The 20,077-nt window shown below is 47.7% G+C and overlaps 1 protein-coding gene across 3 annotated transcripts in view; it reads left to right on the plus strand.

Annotated features, from left to right (window-relative positions):
• Positions 1-17,896, plus strand: part of STAM (signal transducing adaptor molecule) — a 31,030-nt gene extending 13,134 nt beyond the window's left edge. Inside the window, exons 8-14 of one of the 3 annotated variants that reach the window (XM_061563602.1) lie at positions 2,223-2,317; positions 4,661-4,752; positions 5,886-5,973; positions 7,584-7,638; positions 8,623-8,773; positions 10,805-10,989; positions 12,554-17,896. In XM_061563602.1, coding sequence (XP_061419586.1) covers positions 2,223-2,317; positions 4,661-4,752; positions 5,886-5,973; positions 7,584-7,638; positions 8,623-8,773; positions 10,805-10,989; positions 12,554-12,776 — 889 coding nt within the window. In that variant the 3' untranslated portion in view covers positions 12,777-17,896. The remainder of the gene's footprint in view (positions 1-2,222; positions 2,318-4,660; positions 4,753-5,885; positions 5,974-7,583; positions 7,639-8,622; positions 8,774-10,804; positions 10,990-12,553) is intronic. The other 2 variants (XM_061563603.1, XM_061563604.1) reach the window with 2 other exon arrangements.
• Positions 17,897-20,077: the final 2,181 nt, after the last annotated feature.

The following is a 20,077-nucleotide window of genomic DNA, read 5'->3' on the forward strand; positions in this document are numbered from 1 at the left end:
ACTGAATAGCAGTGGCAGCTAGGGGTGTTCAACTCCTCTAGAGTAGTTTTGAGTGAAGATCTCACAGGTAGTGATCCAAGTTGCAGTTTATTGGCGATAGCATTCCAGACCCTGGGCGCATCAATAGCAAAAGCCCTTCTTCCAGTATTTATACAGCAATAAGGAATGTGAAGCTGGTAAATGAGCGAAGACCTTAGGTCACATTTGTTCTTCGAAACAGTGAGGAGATCCAGCAGGTAGTCTGCGGATTTTTTTGTAAGTACATCGTGAATAAATAAGATCTGATGCACAAGCCGTCGATCATTAAGAGATGTTAAGTTTGACCCAATGTAGAGATCGCAGTGGTGGGTCCTATATGGGCAGTTCAATGCAAATCTTAAGGCCGAGTGATAAATTGAGTCAAGCTTCTTCAGTATAGTACTGGGGGCTGATTTATATACGATGTCACAGTAATCAAGTAGAGGCAGTATGGTAGCTTTTTATCAATTCCAAACGGAACATAGGGGGGAAGCAGTGCTTGTGTCGATACAGAAAACCAATTTTTTTTGTCTTTTTACCAATATAATCAATGTGATCTTGAAAAATCAGTTTTGATTCAAGGATGACCCCACGATACTTATAGATATTGACTTGCTCTATTTGATAATTATTTAAGGAATGTAATTGGGGAAAAAATGACTTCCTGATTTAGTCCTGGTGAGAAGCATAGCACCTTGGTTTTGGAGGTATTCAGGACTAGTTTAAGAGAAACTAGCTGACGTTGTAGTTTGTTGAAATCACCCTGGAGCTTAGCAATCACGTCATCCGGAGAGTGGCCAGCAGTAATTAGTATTGTGTCATCTGCAAAAAATTTACCCTGGAATGATCAAGGTCAGTGCCCAAGTCATTGACATAAAGAGAGAACAAGAGGGGGCCGAGGATGGAACCCTGTGGGAACCCCTTTTGTTATCTAAACACTGTTTGACCTCCAGCCATCTATGAATACAGTTTGGGTGCGAGAAGAGAGGTAATTTTTTAACCATTCCACTGCGGGTTTGGAGAAACAGAGGCAACTTAGTTTACTAAGCAGGATGTTGTGGTCGACTGTATCAAAGGCTTTGGACAAGTCAAGAAATAGACTGGCACATTACTGCTTATTAAATGTGATTCAGAGAGTCTAATGCAGCAGATTTGATGCTGTATTTTTTTCGAACCCAGATTGGTTTCGATGTAAGAGATTGTTGTTGGACAGGAAACTGCTAATTTGGTAGTTCAATAAAACGGGGACAAAATTTAGATAGGTTGGTAGTTATTTGGATCATCTTTAGGGCCCCCTTTGTGAAGTGGACAAAAATAGGAATGTTTCCATTCTAGAGGTACTGATGATTCTTTGATGGACAGGTTGAAAATATGGGCTATAGGTTTGTATATTAGGTGACCAACAGTTAGCAGAGCAAAGACGGGAATACTATCTGCTCCGGTAGAGGAGGACCCTTTGAGGTAGGAAAGTTGTTTCAGAACATTACTTTCGTGGATAGGCTGGAAACTAAATTTGTTCAATGTTTGGACAGGCGTGCAGGAAATTGTATGAGCTGAGCAGGGGTTACTCCCAATACATTATTAAAAAGGTCACCAGCATCACCTGTCTTCGTGATGCTAGCCATGCGCTATGAAAAGAATAGCGAGAATGCCAAATGTACAACACAACGTGATTATTTACTACTATAATGAGCCAAGAATGTCTGTGTGTCCCGCGCGTGACGTCACTCCACGTCCACCAGCCCCCCTTATTAATAATCATGAACAGGTTACGTCCTCCACATGGACCCCCCCCCCTCATTAATAATCATTAACGGGTGACGTCCTACAAATGGACAGCCCCCCCCCCCCATTAATAATTAGCAGGTGACGTCACTCCACATGGGGGGGCGAGGCGCCTCCTCCCCCCTCCTCAGCATCAACTTATAACCCTCACTACAAAGGCAGAACTCTCACGTCATGCGATCTCCCTAACGCTTTTAAGACATAGAAGTAAAAAGGACGTCATGATGAACAAGGGATTATAACCTTTAAATGAAATAAGTGTGTGTCACCGCAGCCTTACAAATTGTACACAAATGGATGCAATGAATATCACGTCGCGGTCTGCTTTTCGCTTGCAAGTTTCAGATTTACTGCAATACACCCGTCCTTGGACGGGCAAAAGGCGAGTAATTTTATATTGTTCATGCCTGTGTCTGCAGTGACCCCAACTGGTGGAAGGGCGAGACCCACAAGGGATCGGGGCTGTTCCCATCAAACTTCGTCTCAGCCGACCTGACGGCCGAGCCGGAAGCCCGTGAGTAGAGAGCGTCCGCCTCTCCCGTCCCACGGGTCAGCACGGGTCAGCACGGGACAGCACGGGTTAGAAAGGATCAACACGGGTTGGCAAGGATCAGCACGGGACAGCACGGGTTGGTATGGGACAGCAACGGGTTAGAAAGGATCAGTACGGGACAGCATGGGTCGGCTCGGGACAGCACGGGTTGGTATGGGACAGCAACGGGTTACCAAGGATCAATGCAGGTTAGTAAGGATCAGCACGGGAGAGCATGGGTCAGCCCGGGTCAGCACGGGACAGCATGGGAAAGCATGGGGCAGCACGGGTCACCTCGCTCCCTTCCTGTGAATGGCAGTGGATTATAATTCACGTGCTCACCAGAAACTGTGAGACCAAGGCTGGTAACCTGGCCCAACACTCATCCCTCACAGCAAGAAGTGCCTGAGGTTGATTCCTGACTCAATTCTGCGTGGAGTTTGTGTGTTTTCCTTTTATGCTGCAGAGTGAGTGACCGAGTGAGTGACAGTGAGTGAGTGAGTGAGAGAGTGAGTGACCGAGTGAGAGGATTTTTTTATGTTCTCCCCCTGTTCTGCAGAGAAAGCGTTTGAGCATGAGAGTGAGAATCAGTCAGTGATTTTCAGTGAAAAAAGGGGGATCGCACTGATGGCAACAACTACCAGAGCATCTCCCTGCTCAGTGTGAGGCCGGGAACGGTCCTGCCAAGGATTATTCAATATAACATTGTCAGACATGCTGAGGAGAGGCTTGAAGAACCCCAATCCTTCTAAGTAGGAGTGGCAGACCCTGCTATGAATGTGAAGCATGTTATTATAAGATAAGTGGCCTTACCATCAGCCCCACAAAAACAAACCACCTGCTTAGGTATTTTATCTCATCGAATAATCCCCGCCCTCCACTCCCCATGAGTGATGGGGCAGTTGTGGAAAGAGTGGAGAAGTTTCCATACCTGGGCAACGTGCTTACAACCAGCTCCAGTTTGGCAGTAGAGGTCTCCGAATCAGTCGAGAGGCATTTTTTCATCAGCTTTTTAATGCCGTGTGGAAGCCAACTGGTCGATTGCTCCATAAAAGAACGATGGGTCTACTCAGCACAGTTATGCCCCTCTCTTCCATATTCTTGCGAAATGTGGAGCCCTCAAGGAATATCTACGCCAGTTTGAAACATTTAGACTGGTCTGCGTACGATCCATCCTGGGTTTAACCAAACTTGGATTGTGTGAGGAACTCAAGGATCCTTGAAAGATCTGGACACAGTCCAATCGGTGAGTTCCTCCGGCAAGCAAGATGCATTGCCTGGGTCTTGAACTAAGCTAAACTAAACTATGTTATTCACCTGGTAAAGCCCACTGACTTGATAGGTATTTTTCAGAAGTAACCTGGCCACAAATGATAGTTCAACTAAGTCAGCTCAAAACAATTATCTATTTATTTTAAACTATTTTTAATTTACCAGGTAAAGCCCACTGAGTTAATAGCTCTGTTTCAGAAGCAAACTGGCCACAAATGATAGCTCAATGAAGTGGCGTGTCATGTGGAGATTGATAGCAACCAAATAAACTAAAACGCATGTTTCTACATGTGGAGGGAAAAAACGTAGGACCCAGAGAAAAATACATGAGACCACGTGGAGAACACGCAAACTCCAAACAGACAGGTGTCAGACTCACGCCTTTCTGCATACCAGGTAAAGGAGATAACATGTCGCCACTTTGCTGGCCTTGTAGCACGCATGTTGGCTGGATAGATGGGGCTAAACGGGCATGGCACGGGCTAAGGAAGAGATGGACTGATGTGATACAAAATAATGTGGAGCTGATTGGACTTGCCGATGACTGGTACCAGTGGTGTCAAGATCGAGCTCTGTGTAAGAGGCTCGTGAAGGATCCTCCTGGCTAATTGGAGGCACTCGCCCTCCAGCAATGATGGAGGATGGAGGAGCGACATTCACAACAAAGAGCAAAGCACCAAATGACTAAAACACAGCAAGTTGACACAGTGGGGAGCACAGGTGGTGCATCTACTGACAATCTCAGTCAACCCATGGCGCCTGGATCCTTTCTGAAACCTCCTGCCAGCGAATCCTCAACACTTCATGTGCCCTCAAAGTACACCTAGCCTGGCACAAGCGCTATGGTAACATCACCGCGACTAGTGGCAAACAATGGTTATTGTTGAGTGAGTTAGTGTGAGAGCTTGAGCGGAAGCGATCGTGTAATTACGTGAATGAGTTGAGTGAGAGTATGTGAGTGAGTGTAAGACGATGAGTGAGTGTGAGATCGTGATGGAGTGAGTGTGACTCAGTGTGAGAGAGTGTGAGGCGGCTGCATTGTTGTTTTAACAGCCGTAAAGACTGAGAAGAAAACGGTACAGTTCAGCGACGAGGTGAAGGTGGAAGCCATCGAGCCGGAGCCCGAGCCCTTGTTCATCGATGAAGTGAGCACCTCCCCCGAGCCAGCTCACCTTGCCACACGCGTTGCACTTGTGCAGCCCATTCTCAGCCCACTGATGGATGACGGCCTGCCTGCACTGTGTAAAATATGTAAAAAGACATTGCTGGCTGGCACGCGAGCAGGCAAGTGCGTGGTGGTGACGTCACAGCACACATCTGCATGATGTCGTCACCCGCATCCCACAGCGTTGAGCCGGGTGCATGCGTCGCGCGAACGTCATGCCTCTGCCCACCCACCCTCCACCCCAACCATGGATCCCACGCAAATGCTCAGCCAGTACTGGTTAATTATTATTGTTTACCAGAAAGCCTTGCTAATTCTCAACTATTTTTCAGGCATGTCCTGCCAAGTTTTTTGCAGTAGGTGCGATGTTGCTTTTGTTGTGTGATCCCAATTGAGTACTTTGCAAGGTAAAGTTTCAGCATTGGGATGTTTGTCCGATGCTAGTTACACTATTGGAGAAAAGTGGAAAACTCAGAGGAAATCCATGTGGAACATGGGGAGACCATACATACTCCACACAGAGAGGTGCCCTAGTCAGGAATTGAACCCATGACTTTTTAAAACTAAATGTTTTGTTTTAATTTTACCAGCTAATGCCCACTGAGCTATATAGCTCTTTTTTCCAGAAGCGACCTGGCCACAAATGACAACTCAGCAATGTAGCTTATCATGTGGAAATTTATAGCAGCCAAATACTCGGAATAAATGGCTCTAAATGTGGAGGGAAAAACCAGAGGACCCGGATAAAATCCACGCGACCGCAGGGAGAACACGCAAGCTCCAAATATACAGGCATCAGGGTTGGGATCGAACCCACGACTTCCTGTAAAGCAGTCGAGGTAGTTAACTTCTCACCACCGAGTGTTACCACTGCACCACTGTGCTGTCCACAGAAAAAGGTGGGCGTGGTGTCGACCACACCACCCCCTTGTGCACCATGTCCGCCTTCATTGCTGCTCACGCTTGCCCCCCAACAACGTGTTAACATTTCGATTTAAAGCTTTCGTGACTGCAGGGATTCATCTTCTTGGTTCTTTCGGTAAAGTCACGAAAGAACCAAGAAAACGTGTTAACAGCTACATGGGGAACCTTTGTGTGTGTGTGTGTGCGCAGGAGAAGATGGACACATTGCTGAGGATGTTGCAGAGCGCCGACCCGGCCGACGAGCGCCCCGACCCCCCTGAGCTGCTCTATTTGGAGGGTACGGCGCTGGCACCGTGCTGCCACTTGTTGTTAATTATTATTGTTGTTACGCTCATTTACCTAGGAAAGCCCCACCAAGCTTCTCTATTTCGGGAAGTTCCTGCCAGATTTCCGCAGGATGGCGATATTGCCTTGTGTTATATCCCAATTGAGTAAAGAGAGGGCATTTTTTCAACGTTCGGATATTTGGCCAATAGCACTTCCACTGCCCGTAGTCTTTAGCTACTACTGCAGCGCCTGTCCTTTATTTTCGCTCATCAGCTTTTAAACGCTTTGTATCACGGCAGTGCTCTTCGCTCTACAGTACGCAAGTCTTCCTCCATACACACACTCTCTTAATTTTGGAACTTTCGTGACTGCAGGAATTATTCTTTGGTTCTTTCGGTAAAGTACACACACTCTCTTATACACTCCTCTAGCAGCAGCAGTGGATCCCGACCCATGGGTGGTTGATCAGAAAATATTTTGTTGTGCATCTCAAGACTCATAAGAGCAAACACGAACATAAACAGGAAACAATTTTCGTGATGGCTAATGACGAATAACAATCTGTGACTTAAGAATTCATGCATTAAATCATCATAACATCTTCCAATAGATGGCACTTTTGTTGTATGTCTGTCGTATATTACAGGGTTAAATCCATCTTGTTGGTCAGAGCATTGCTGGTGGATCACAGAGCCCGTTGCGAGTCATCTGAATGGATGATCCGATTGCTTGGTGTATTGACCACTACTGAGTTACAGCAGAAACAGCGACAGCATCGGCAGCAGCAGCAGCTAAATGGCAACCTTACCCAAACTTTCAGTCAACGGCAGTTGTCCAATGAAGATACTGTCCCCTGCCATAAGAATGTGGAATTTCCAGCACTAGCTTGAGGCTGCTGACTGCAGTAGGAACCACCTCAGGCTGCTGCTCTAGAGAGGGAGGCACCGAGATGTGTGTCTGTCTGTCGCGATGAGCTCCTTCGCCGAGGCCACACGCAGACTCCAAGGTTACTTGTGCAGTGAGACCATCTTTGACATGGAGGGTTTCACAGCCAACATGATCCACTATGAATAATGCATGCCATGCTAGTCAGTTAGCTCAGATAAAGCAAAATAGCATTAAAATACATAAATTTGCAATGGTTAATATCTAGATTAAATCTGATTGGTTGGTATATTCCTGTGAGGTCAGGTGACACAGTTCTGACTTCCTGGCTTGTTTTTTTTACTTCCTGAACCTTATCCCTGGAGATGCTCAACGCAGTTTCAAGCGAAAGGTCGTTAATCTAATCACTAAATGTGGTTGTAATTTTATCGATGAGTGAGTGAGTGAATCGGTGAGTAGGGTAGGTGGGAGGGTGGGTGAGCGAGTGGGTGAGCGAGAAAGTGAGCTGAAACAGTAACGGTTGGGTCGGGTGGTGACAGGTCCTTGCGACACAAATTTGGTCAAATAATTACACATGGCAAAACCAATTATTGACCACGATATTGACAGCTGAATTCTACATGTCAACTTAAGCTGTGACGTGGATTTGGATATTCATGAAATGGCGACCTGACACCACTGACTGAGACTCGGACGCGCTCTCACTGGCTTTCCCTTGGTGCTGCTCTGCGTTAGAGTCGTGCCAGCACATGGGGCCTCTGATCGACCAAAAGCTGGAGGACATTGACCGGTGCGTACCCCTTTTGATTGAAGCATACACTTTGCACAATCCCCATCTCTTATCAATCTCTCCTGCATGGATACGAATTGAGGAGCAACTGTAATTCTGTAATTCCATATCTGGATTCTAGCTGCTGGCATCACATCCCAGCTAGGGTCTACCACCTGTGCCCTCAGAGATTGTTATCCGTGGACACAAGTTCACACAGAGACCTATAGATTCACAAAGAGAAACATCAGAATATTTAGAAGACTTAGAATATATATTTGTACTGGAGGAATGTATATCCAATGTTCCATAAAGCTCTTTTTCACAGATGCCCAGTAGACTTAAACCTAGGTACAGATTCTCATAGAAACCCATAGACTCGCACCGAGACACAAACCCACACGGATACTCTATGCATGTGACGTCATTAGATATTACATGACACTGTTTTTGTCGGGAACAGAGAAACTGATGTTGTGTTATCAATGTCACGTCCTGTTTTTTTATCAATCTGAAACAAGTATAATTCGGAAATGTTGTAATTCCCCTGGCTAGGCCTGATGTTGAGATTTCTCAGATAACTCAGCTCCGCCTCTCACTGTAAAACTATGGCAGTGATTAACCTGTCTCCCCTCCCTCTCACCTCCATGGTCTGTAGAAATATAAATTTCAGAATCAATGCTTCATCCCATTTGTGCTGTCTCACTGTTATCGTCCGTGTCGCGTGTTCTGTATTGAGCACACTCAAAGTCTAGAGGTTGACTATCGTACAGTGTGAGCGTGATCAGTGCACCCATGGCGCAAGCGCCATGGGTGCAAGAGTCAATTTAAATCATCGGATCGATTACCCGGCACAATCGCAACACGAACGCTACCCCCAAAACCGCCAGTGGAGCCGTGGAGCCGAGCCACTGTTATGTTTGATCCATAATACCTGTGCAGGTATTATGGATGATGTTGGTCGCGAAAGCCTACGTGTTAAACTGTTTTGTTTGATGTTCGCAGGAAACACTCTGAGCTGTCGGACATTAACGTGAAGGTGATGGAAGCGTTTGAGCTGTACAACCAGCTCATGAATGAGGCCCCCGGCTATGGCGTCTATGGGAAGGTGCAGCCGTCCCTGCAGCAGCAGCAGCAGCAGCACTACTACTCGCAGGTGAGGGGGGCCAAAGCCCAAGGAGCAGAATTCGAGGTGCAGGCTGCATTCAGAGGTATCCCGAGGGTAGCAGCTTATCGGGGCGACCTCCCCGGTCCACCGCGCTTTGGTGAGCCCTGCGCATCCATGTCACAGTGGTGCCAGATGGAATACCTCCGGTTTAGTTTGAAGGTGTCGGGGACTCACACGGTGGGATTTGCCCTGAGCCTCGCACCACCCTTACGGGCGGCCCTGGCTGCACACACCGGGCCTCGCCACCGGTCCCACGTGCGCTCGGCACCGCGCACGGGTGGAGACCCTCGCTTGATTCAGGAGATGCTGACGTCATACTCGCGTCACTCTGACGTCGCAGCGGTCGTGCGTTCGCTCCTGACGAACATTTGAGCTTCATTGCTCATCAGATTCATCCAGTATAAACAAATATTCTGATTTCGATATTCTGATTCTGACCGCCGTGGTTACTGCTGCGGTGTGTGTAAAACTCACTCACAGTGGCCGTTAAATATCCTATGATCGCATTCATAAAGAGTAGGCCATTGTGTGCCCGCAACACGGTCAAAATTGACAAACTTTGAAGAATAAGCTGCAAATTGCTAAGTTAGGATCACACACAGCAACATTACCCCCCTACTGTGAAATTACTGCAGGCTGTGTGAAACACAGCAGCGCCTTTGCGATGATCTCATTACGCTGTAAGAATGGAAATAAAACCAAACGTACTGAGTTATTGTTCAGAGCCAGGAAGAGCGGCGGGGAGAATCGCTGTGGAAACTGGCTTCAATCAGGGCCACTAGAGTGTCACACCCACTGCCCGTGTCTTCTACTGCACGAGAGGGCAGCCCTGCAATTCCCTATCTACACCACTGCTGGCGGAATGGCCTACACTAGAGGGAGCTGTAGAGAGCCCTTATAGAGGGTATTTGGCTTACTCTTCCACGCTGGCCCAGACGTATTGCAAGAGTACCCACACTCTACCACCACCACACGCAACCCGTAGATCAACTGACTACAGTGTACCCATTTATATCGCTGGGAGGGTAGAGGTGGTGGTGGTGGTGGTGGGGTTTCATAAATGTTGCTTCTGTACAACATTAATGTCCAGTGCGCTCACCATTGAATCCACCATGGCAGCCCCCTCGCTCGCGATGCTGTGTTGTTTCGTTCAAGAGCACTTCCGAAGTGTTTTGAGCTTCCGTGCTACATTCAAAATGTCGGTGTCAAGTTCCTCCGGCTGAGTAACACGTATTGTGCGCGTGAGCTGACTGTGAGCTCTGCGGCGTAAGGCCGGGCGAACATAGCATCCACATGTCTATTGTAACACTCTCGTACTCGAAGGGGCTGCGTGATTCTGCGCTAGAGCAAGCGGCTCGCAATCTGAAGGTTGCAAGTTCAAATTCTGATTGGGGGTCGACTCAGCCCATCATCCCTCCGGGGTAGAAAAATCAGTGCCACTTTGTCAACAGTGGTTGTCCTATGGATCGACTCACTCCACCGTATGAATGTAGAATTTCCACCACTGGCTCAGGGCTGTACACAGGAGAGGAAATGACAATGATTTGTTTTTGATAGAGCGCCCTTCAGGCCGGGCGTCTCAGAACCCTTTACATGCAAAACGTGACTTGCTGTCCCAGTGGGCACCTGGCCTCCAAACGCTCATTAGTCTGCCACTGGCGGTCAATAATTACTGCTGTGTGTGATCCAATTGAATAATTTGAGGATAATATTTCGAATTTGCCAAATTGTATACTTGGCGTTGGCACACAATGGCCTTCTCCCTTAGAACGATGTCAGGGGATCTCTTAAGGTCCACTGTGAAACAGACAACATGCATTTTTCTCTGGTTAATTCACCTGCAGTAATAACCAGGGAAACCCGCTGGAATCGAACTGCGAACCTCTGCAACAAGTGGCGAACGCCCTACCGCTGGGCCACATCACAGCCTCACCTCAACTCACGTTTGAGCGAGAAATCACTTTTGACTTTTGACACCACGTTCCTGTCCCCGTGTGTGTGTGTGTGACTTGGCACTAGCAGCAGCAGCAGCAGCAGCCGTACAGTGGCCCTGCTGCTGGCGCTGGCGGTGGTGGCGGATACATGGTGCCGGGCACGGCTCATAACTATCTCGGACCTGCCGATGGCGGCCAGGGTCCAAGTGCTGCCTCACTGCCTCCCACCCTGGGCCCGGGGGGGAGCCAACCCGGCCACGCCTACACCAAGTAAGTGTGGAGCACCGCCGGTGGCGTTGGCTACCACACACACTTTTTTTACACAGTTGCTGAGCACAGGTCCAATGGTCCAACACGCCAAATGTTCAGCAACAAACAGCACTATCATATGTGTAATAGCAAAAAGGGTAATGCATTTAGCAAATTGAGCTTGGGGAAAAAAGATAATTGGAGGGAATCCAAAGTGGAGCAGTGTAAGGGAAGAAGCTGCAAGTGATGTGTATTGAACTGCAGTGTGGTGAGGAGTGAGTGAATGAGTGTGAGTAATTGGATGGGTGGGTGTTTGAGTGAGGGAGTATGTTGTTGTGACCTGCAGTGTGGCAATGGTTGGACACGGTGTGATGGATGAGATGGAAGAGTCAGTCTACTAGACTGAGTCCTCAACATGGGTGCAGGATGCGTCACTTGGGCCATATTCTCAGTGAGACTCGGCTCTGGCTTGGCCTCTGTTTGACTTGTTGACATCACCTCGACATTTTAGATGCCCCACAGCACTAAAGTGCGCCGTACTGAGGACACAAAACTCACCTGATTCTCACTCAATCCCTGCGAATGCCCCAAACACCAGGAATTGTATTGTTTGTACGGCCTTGGTTACTTTCCCATGCAAATCGCAGTTCTAAGCCGTGGGTTTTTTACGATAACCTCACTTGCAGTTGTGTTTGACTCTGTTTACATACTCAGTAATCACCTTGGATCGCTTTTGAAGTTTATGAAAAATAATTTCATTATGGTTCACAAAAGTTATTTGTCCGAGCTAAGTAATCGGTGTGACTGAAATGTTAAGATGTTAGGTGGTACCCATATCCACTCTGGCCCTTGCACTGTTATAATTTTTTTTTATAATTTAGTACTTTTGGTATTCTTGCCATTGCTAACGCCCAAGGCTATTACGAAGACGCTATGTTTCACAGACAATGCCTGCAGTAATTTGACAGTAGGGAGTGATTTTTTTTCTCTGTGTGTAATTCCAGTTGAGTAATTTGTAGCTAATTTGTTATATTTGGCAAATTTGGACCATGCCGCCAGCACACAATGGCCTACTCTTTAAAACAACATTAAATGATCTTTAATATCCACTATGAAGCAGACTGTATTTCTATGGCGAATACACCCCATAGTAATAATCAGGGCTGCCTGATTATTACTGCAATGAGCGATGTATGCGCTACCGCTACTGGCCGTCTCATGCCCATCTGCAAGTCAGGTGCTGTCACCGTAAGCCCAGAGAGACAGCTGTCACTGGGTGTGCCTTTTCAAATGTTTGAGATGAGATATAAATCGCTTACCACGTGTACAGCGCTCCAAGACTACCCTGGCTTAAAGGGCACTCTTATCAAAAGCAATCATCGTCAATAATACCTAGGCTTTGTGTGACCAGCACCACTTTGATTCTACAACCCTGAAGCCCCAGGTGTATGTGTGAGAGAGCTTCGGGTGACTTCTGTACATTTTTATCACAGTTCCTTGTCTCATGTGCTGTGCGTATCCCATGGCGACGGTGAATGTGGGTGCTGTGTGTGTGAGTGTGCGTCCCGCTGTCGTCTTGTTGCAGTGCCCTGCCTGGCGCAGGCCACGTTGTGTACATGGGGCCGCCGGGCCCTGTCGGAGTAGAGGCCACGGGGTTCCCTCCCGGGAGCCTCCCAGCAGCCGGCGGCGTGGCCGGCACGTTCCCAGGGCCCGCTTACAGCAGCCTGCACAACGCACCGCATGCCGTGCAGCCGGTGCAGCCCCCGCCGCAGGCCCTGTATACACAGCAGCAGCAGCCCCTGCTCTAGAGCCCCCTCTGGGGCCCAGCAGCCCTCCTGTCTCACGCTCTGGGAGAACCTCGGCTTTCTTTGTAGGCAACACCATATCTGGAGAGAAGTTAACATCTGTGTAGACATCTCTCTGTCCGCTCGTTGTCTTCACGGAAATCAAGTCGAGTGAGTGGCATGCCTTAGGGTGACGGTTGTAGTTTGATGGCGATAGCGGAAAGTAGGGAGTATATAAGCCGCAGTCACTTTCTTTGAAAGGAGTCTTTGTATTGAAGCTGCCATGTTGATCATGCCCTGAACGCGTGCGTATGTGTGTGTTTGTGGTGCGCGTGTGTGCGTGCGTGTAGCCCTCTGTTGCCACTGTTATACAGTTGTGTAATAAGACACATCAGGTGAATGCTGCACCACGGGGCACCCTGTCTATCAGTAACACTATGCCTGATTAAACTGTAGGCCAGATTTGAATCGGTGTGTTTTAAAAAGCAAGCAAATTGACGATTTGTGATTAAAACGGAACTTGTACATAGCCACTGCGCTGCAGAGCAGCGGTTGGGACCCTTACTGCAGTGACTGCCGAGTATGCAGCCCTCGGAGTATGACGATAGCCTGCGCTGCTCCTCCTCTCGCACGGTGATTGCAGTAGAAGTTTCTCCGCCTCACATCTCCACCTCTGTGTAACATGCGCCTTCGTTTCCTGTACACGCACACCACTCCTAAATCCCATTTTCACTTGGACAGAACGTGTTGGGTAGGGCCGCGAGCAAGCAACTTGTTTGTCCAGCACCACGTGCCTGCACCACACTTGCCCGCTTCTATCCTCCCAGTGCTGATGTACGTTGCTCCAGCCAGGGTTTGGCCAGAGGCACATATGCCCATTGCATGGTCGCTGGTGCACAATGCCAATTATTGAACTCATTGCTCAATCTGCGCCACATCTCCCACGTCCGCCACTGCTCTGCTCCAGCTTCCTGCCGAGTCCCTCATCCATGTCTTCACGTCTTGACAGCTGCAGATCTTCAAGGTAAATCCATTGCCTGCAACCTCCAGATGACCCAACATGCCGCTGTCAAGAGCATGTCACCCCAATATTCCGATCCAGGGGCGGTTTCTTCATTAGGGCGATTGGGCGACGCACCACCAATGTCATTCAACCACAGAGTCACGCTAGCCGTCACTGTGCCTCTGGATATAGTCCAATCAGCGTCATGTCACGTTCTGTGGAGTACCGCCTCTTTTTGGGCGATTTCACTCCGGCTGAGAATCGCCCCGAGTGGCCCCATAGACTTACATTCAAAGATGTTTTTTTTTCGAACGGCGGGCGCTCCAATGCATTCTCTATGACTTCCGGGAGGGCTCGCCCTAACGTGCTTACGTCATCATACGTAAGCACGTTTCATTCAACAATATAATTTGTTGCCACCTAGTGGAATCTTTAATAAAATAAACTTGAGTGGATTCTATTAATAGTGAGTATAGAAACAAACAAGGAGATGTATTGTAAGAGTCACTTTATTTTTCATTAATATTAAAGAAGTGAAGTTGCCTTTAAATTGCTTAAGCTGTTAATGTATCCATTGCATGGGTGGACCTTATCCTTATCAATCATCCAGACATTTGCCCCCCCTGAGAGATTTTGCAGGAGCCGCCACTGTTCCGATCCCTTCACCAGCTCCCACTCGCCGTCTTCAAGATTCTCTATAGCCTCGTTACTGCCTACTTCTCTCTCTCATCCCGCACCCCCCCCACCTCTTCCCCCTTGCCTTCCTCTTACTCCCATTCATGCGCTCTATGCATGAGCAACCAAGACCTATCACGAGCGCAGGTTAAACTTCACTCGGGAAGTTGTTTATTCTCCTCTGCTGCCTCCATAGTTCTGAATTCCCATTCCCCCAGCTGTCTGTGCTGACAATTCTGCTCAAGTCTGGGCTCTCAAGAATACGATCTCCTCTCCTCCACCTCTTCCCTGTATTGCACGTCCCGCTGTTTTGTGTGTAGCGTTGCGAGTTGCGCCTGGGTGCTTTGTCCAAACTGATTGCGTTGTGGACCTTGGGTCACTGATAATGTCGTGGCTCAAGCTGACAACTCTACCGCTGCTTCTACTCTACACGGACGAGTGTGCACGTGCGCTCAGTGCGTGGCAGCATAACCGCACCTCGGCAAGGTGCTTTACCAAAGTACGAGGCGCGTTAAAGAGCCGGTGACGTGGCCACGGTGTTGGCACACGCTGCTCAGCGGGCGCCGGTGAATGCGCTGGCGAAGGTGTGCTCACCACTACATGCGCACATGCGGACCACTGCTGGACGAGGACCTCTCTACTCCATGGGGATCGTGGGGGTTATTTTACCAGATTTCACCACATTGGTCAGTGCGGCTTGGTGAAGGTGAGCATAGGACGGTACAATGGATGTTGCTGCATTGCTTTCTGCCACCCACAACCCCGCAGCTCCTGCTTGGCTTCTAAGATGCGATGAGGTTAGGTGCATTCCGGTGATGTCCCAATCATGAGAATGATACTTGTTTGTATTTGGCAGAGCTGCCCTCCTTCACTACGGGGGCTCTCCGCAGTGCTGTACACATGATAATTGACTCGCATCTCATGAACACATTCGAAAGGACGCACCAGGTGGCAGCTGCCCCATTATGGCATTAGTCTGCCAGTAGGGGCGATGATTACTGCTGTGTGTAAACCCACGAGAGATTTGTGGGTACATTTTTCACAGGCTTCACTGCCACACTAGCCGTTTGTGTCTCTTGGTCTTCGGTGCACAGCAACCGAGTGTATGTCCATTGTGAGGTAGCGCATCTACGTGACACGCGTCCCTGACATAGCAATGGGGACACTCGAAACCCTGGCTGAGATGAGATTCAAGTCGCGTTGGGATTTGAGTTGACCCCTGGCAACCTGAGTGGTCTTTTTAATATTCGTGTGTCAGCCTGGTCGTAGCCTGCAAACCATGTACCGCATGACACTCTCCGTATCGGTAGTATTCTGCCTTTATTATTTGTAAGATTCCCCCAAAAGTTAACAATGCCTTACCAATTGAGCTATAACCATTGATTAATATCGCGACTTTTAAGGTTTTAATTATCAACCGCATTTATTTCGACGAGCTTTTGGCTGCATCGATGTGTATTGGTGGCATGTGCTTTTTTCCAGTATTTGTGAAAGGTGACATTGCTAACTATATTAATTCCGGCACTGATGGTGTGACCCAAATCTGAACTTGGTAAAACTGTGGAAATTCAATGCCTCTTGTACAATTGCAGGAAGCCCTTGTCGGGAAACGGTTGGGCTAATCCATAGCCTGAGCTATCCCGATGGAACGACTGGCATACAACTGAAGAGATGTATTTAAAGATGTAATGTATATACATAATGTCCGAGCCGATGGTGAATATCATACACCTCGCTGTGCAGTGTTTAATTCGCGCCTCTGTAAGAAGCTCCAGGAATTGACTGCCCGTGTACATTTGGGTGTCCGACTTTTTGTATGTATTATTTTACTTGTATTCGCGAAAACAAATGTAGAACTCGCTTAAGATCCATGACTAATTTCATCATGAAACATTTTGACAAAGACTTGAGACGAATAAATTTAGAAAACTACTCTCGCAGCCGATTGCTTTTGTAAGTTTCATCGAATCACACTTGGAACTAGAAAAGCTCTTGACTAGGGCTGTCAAACCACAACTGGGAAACTGGTAACTGTTTTCAGAATCGGTTTCTGGCTAGGAAAGTCAGGAATCGGTCATCGATTCTGGTGGAACGTGATTGGCATGTGCGGACGAGCAAAAACCGCATGCCAGCCTAAGCCTTGTGCTTCACGTGCCCTCGTCTCTCAGTTACAAGCCTATTGAAATTGCTCGCTCACGCCATTGGTGGAAGGGCCGCCACTAGAGGGCTCTCTTCGACACTGACCAGACATCTTGGAAAAGGTGACGACCTCTAATTTGCAAGTCCGGTGTGCTGCTCACCGTCACCACCGCTGTGGCCGCTCCTTTCAGTTTTCAGAGGTGAAATTTTTCATGCGTGGCAAACTGGTAACGTTTTTTTCATGTAACTGCCAATCACAGTGAGGAGGGGGGGGGGGGTGCCGCACTGCGCGTGGACGTGCACACGGACACTGCCATCGCTCAGTGTGCCACTTCTGTGTTTGCGGACGGCAGTGACTCACGAATTGGAACAATCCACCTTCCTACACACAAGCTGATCTTATCGTTTCGTTTCCAAAGTCGAGGTCCTCGGGCGTGTTTCCACCTTTAGCTGCCAATATTTATTTCGTCTCGACCACCATCATCCTCGAGCAATGTCCTCCCAAACCCACTTTAGTTTATGTACAGTAATGTCGATAACACTCATCCATGTGCCTCTTTCCGTGTAATTCCAAGCATGCACCTCTCTGCTCGTTTGCACACTCTCCAGCCTTTGCTTACTTTTCTTTGTCATTGGTCATGTTTCTGATCCATATAACAGAAATGAGCACTGATGGAAAATATTCTTCTCTACGAACATTGGTCTTTTGATTTTCATTGTCAAGTTCAGTTTCCCAAAAGCACTCTGACCTGTTTAACACGTAGGCTGTCGCGACCAATATCCATAATAGAGGACTTTTTTGGGTTAGATCGCGTACATATATAAATGTGTCGTTAATACCCACCACCACCTGACACAGCCAACTAGTGAGGATTGTCACGTAAACATAACATGTCAATTCGTCACTAGTACAGCACACCGGTGTGTTAGAGAGCCATGACTATAAATGTTGGTGGTGGCGGGTTTTAACGACACATTTACGCAATCTAATCCAAAAAACCTCATGCATTCTGATCTATCACCGTCTATTTAATTTTTGTTACTGTATTTACTGAAACATAGGATCAAAATGTATCTTAAAAGGATGTACGTGGCCCTGAATATGAAATCCTTAATGACACGTGAAAGAGATTCTGATCCTGCCTCATCATATGGTTAGGAAGTGGCACGAGGAGTGTGACCATCATCCAGAGTCTCCAACTTCCACAACTCCCATGTCATTAGAGTTCACGCTGGAATCGCAGAAGACCACTACCTGAACAAAACACTTCTGAGACCTTTGCAACAGATCCACATGAGTTACATTCATCGTATTTAATAGAGCGCCCTCATAGATGCAGTAAACCACTTACATATTATTGCGAACACTTGAAAGGGCACCCCCAGTGGCAGCTGTTCCAGCACAAAGTGACTCAACATCTGGACTGTTAGTGGGCATGTCTGCCAGTCGGGGCATGATTGCTTGTGCAATCACAGTTGAGTATTGACTGACAATATTCAGCCCAACACTGGCAGATGGGTTCTTAGAGTGTTGACCAGAAGCAAATTGACCAGAGGCAAAGTCAGGGACAGGAGCTCCCACGTCTCTGAATATTTTTTTCAAGTGAACAAGAAAAATGTGTTAAAAATTCACTTATTGTAAAGCTTGGTTGTGGCAACGCCATTGACCTTGACTTTTGCAGTTACTAATTTAATTTACTGTACGGCGATCGTGTAACAAAAAAGGATTGGAATGTGATGCTGTTAAATGTAAACTCAGTGATGGAGGGCCTACGGTGACCTCTCGCTCTGTGCGGGATGGGCTGTGGGCCATGGGTAGACTCATTTCAGGAGTAAGCACGGCATCATCAGCCATGCTCAATCCACTGCTGAAGGCCCTCCCCAAGCTACCGCCACCTCACGATCCTACGATGTAACAGTCCACTCAGCACCTGCTCATTTAAGTTATTCCATCGCTCCAGCTCCTCGGTGGGCGTCCAGCCCTGGGCTGCCACTCCATTTTTCTTCCAGACCATCATCTATCATCTTGTCTGGCGAATTGTGTCCTGCCCAAGTCCACCGACTTTTTAAAATAGTTTAGATGTTTACCTGGGTATGTTCTCTAATCCATGTGTTCCTATTTTTGTCTTTCCATGTAAAACCAAGCACACATAGCATTGTCGCTGTCGGTATTTGTGCAGAACTCGATGAATAAAGCTAGGAAGAAACTTCCAAACTCGTGTTGTACTGCAGGAGTAATTAGGGTTTCTTGAACGGTTGATGAGAACAATAAAGTAGGCAAAGCAGCTTGTTCAAGGGGGGACTTGTACACCAACACACTTGCGCACAATCTCGCCCAACACTACCAAGGACAGTCAAACCTCTTCATTCGCAGATTTTTCTTTCACCAAATTTGATTGCCATGTTATATTTGAACAATAAGTCCTCGTTAAACGCGGTAGAAGCATTCCTGAAAAGTTCCGCTTGAAGCTAAAAACGCGTTTAGCGAAAAAAATTCCCGTAATATAACAATACAGTTTGGCGAGATACGATACACGCACACAGTAACATGGCAGGACAAATCGCTGAAGGTGCGCCGCCGCGTTACTATATTATTCCTTTGACTTCGCGGTTTGGCAGCTTCCCACTATGCTAGAATAATATTGTACTTGCACAGCACTGTATTGGATTGTGGCGCATGTGGCGCCATTCACACGGCTTACATTTGTACGCTTTACGTGCCCGTAGCCTTTTGTGCTACTTTTGCCCTGTTTATGGTGTGTTTTTTTTATTTCAATCATGGGATCTAAGCGTCCAGTTAGTGGAGGAAATGAGAGCGAGAGGTGAAAGGCAGGTGATGAGTTTTGCTCAAAAAGATGGAGTTGTTGGATAGACTTGCTGGTGGTGATGGTGCGTAGTCTGCTGTTGGTGTCATTTCATGGTAGACGAGTCAACAGTCAGATGTGTCGAGACACGCGAGAGGGCGATCAGGGGGAAGTGTAGCAGCAAGGGTAACGATGACCGCCAACGTTTAATCATCACGCCCCCATAATCATCCAAGGTAAATAAAACTTCCAGATTACAGTATAATTTATTGATGTTTTGTATTATTATATATTTGTATCGTGCTGTTTCATGAAATATATGGATAGTTATGTGTACAGGATTAATGTTACGAAACATTTTCATATTCTCCCGTTCAGTCGGACACAGGAACGTAATCCCAGATCTCTCCAGCCAAGCTCGGCTCTCTACAGTTACTCTCCATAAGACGTTTTCAACATTCCGGCACCGAACACCTGCACGCACGCACGCTTCCATTATGTCATATCAGATCCGGCTTCCAGAGGCGATCACAACAGCTTTGGAAACGCGTGCTCATAGCTGGCCCCTATTGGCGGCAGCTCGACGCCTCGTGTTCATCGCCGGTGAGCTTTGGGGACACTCACGTTGGCAATTTCTCAATGTGGGGATGGGGACATCATCTGCATTCTCTTGCACAGAGTGAGTTCGTGGGTAAGATTTTCCT

This window comes from Lethenteron reissneri, chromosome 31 (assembly GCF_015708825.2).
Source record: "Lethenteron reissneri isolate LAM-NWPU_2019-01 chromosome 31, ASM1570882v1, whole genome shotgun sequence".
Lineage (NCBI taxonomy): Eukaryota > Metazoa > Chordata > Hyperoartia > Petromyzontiformes > Petromyzontidae > Lethenteron > Lethenteron reissneri.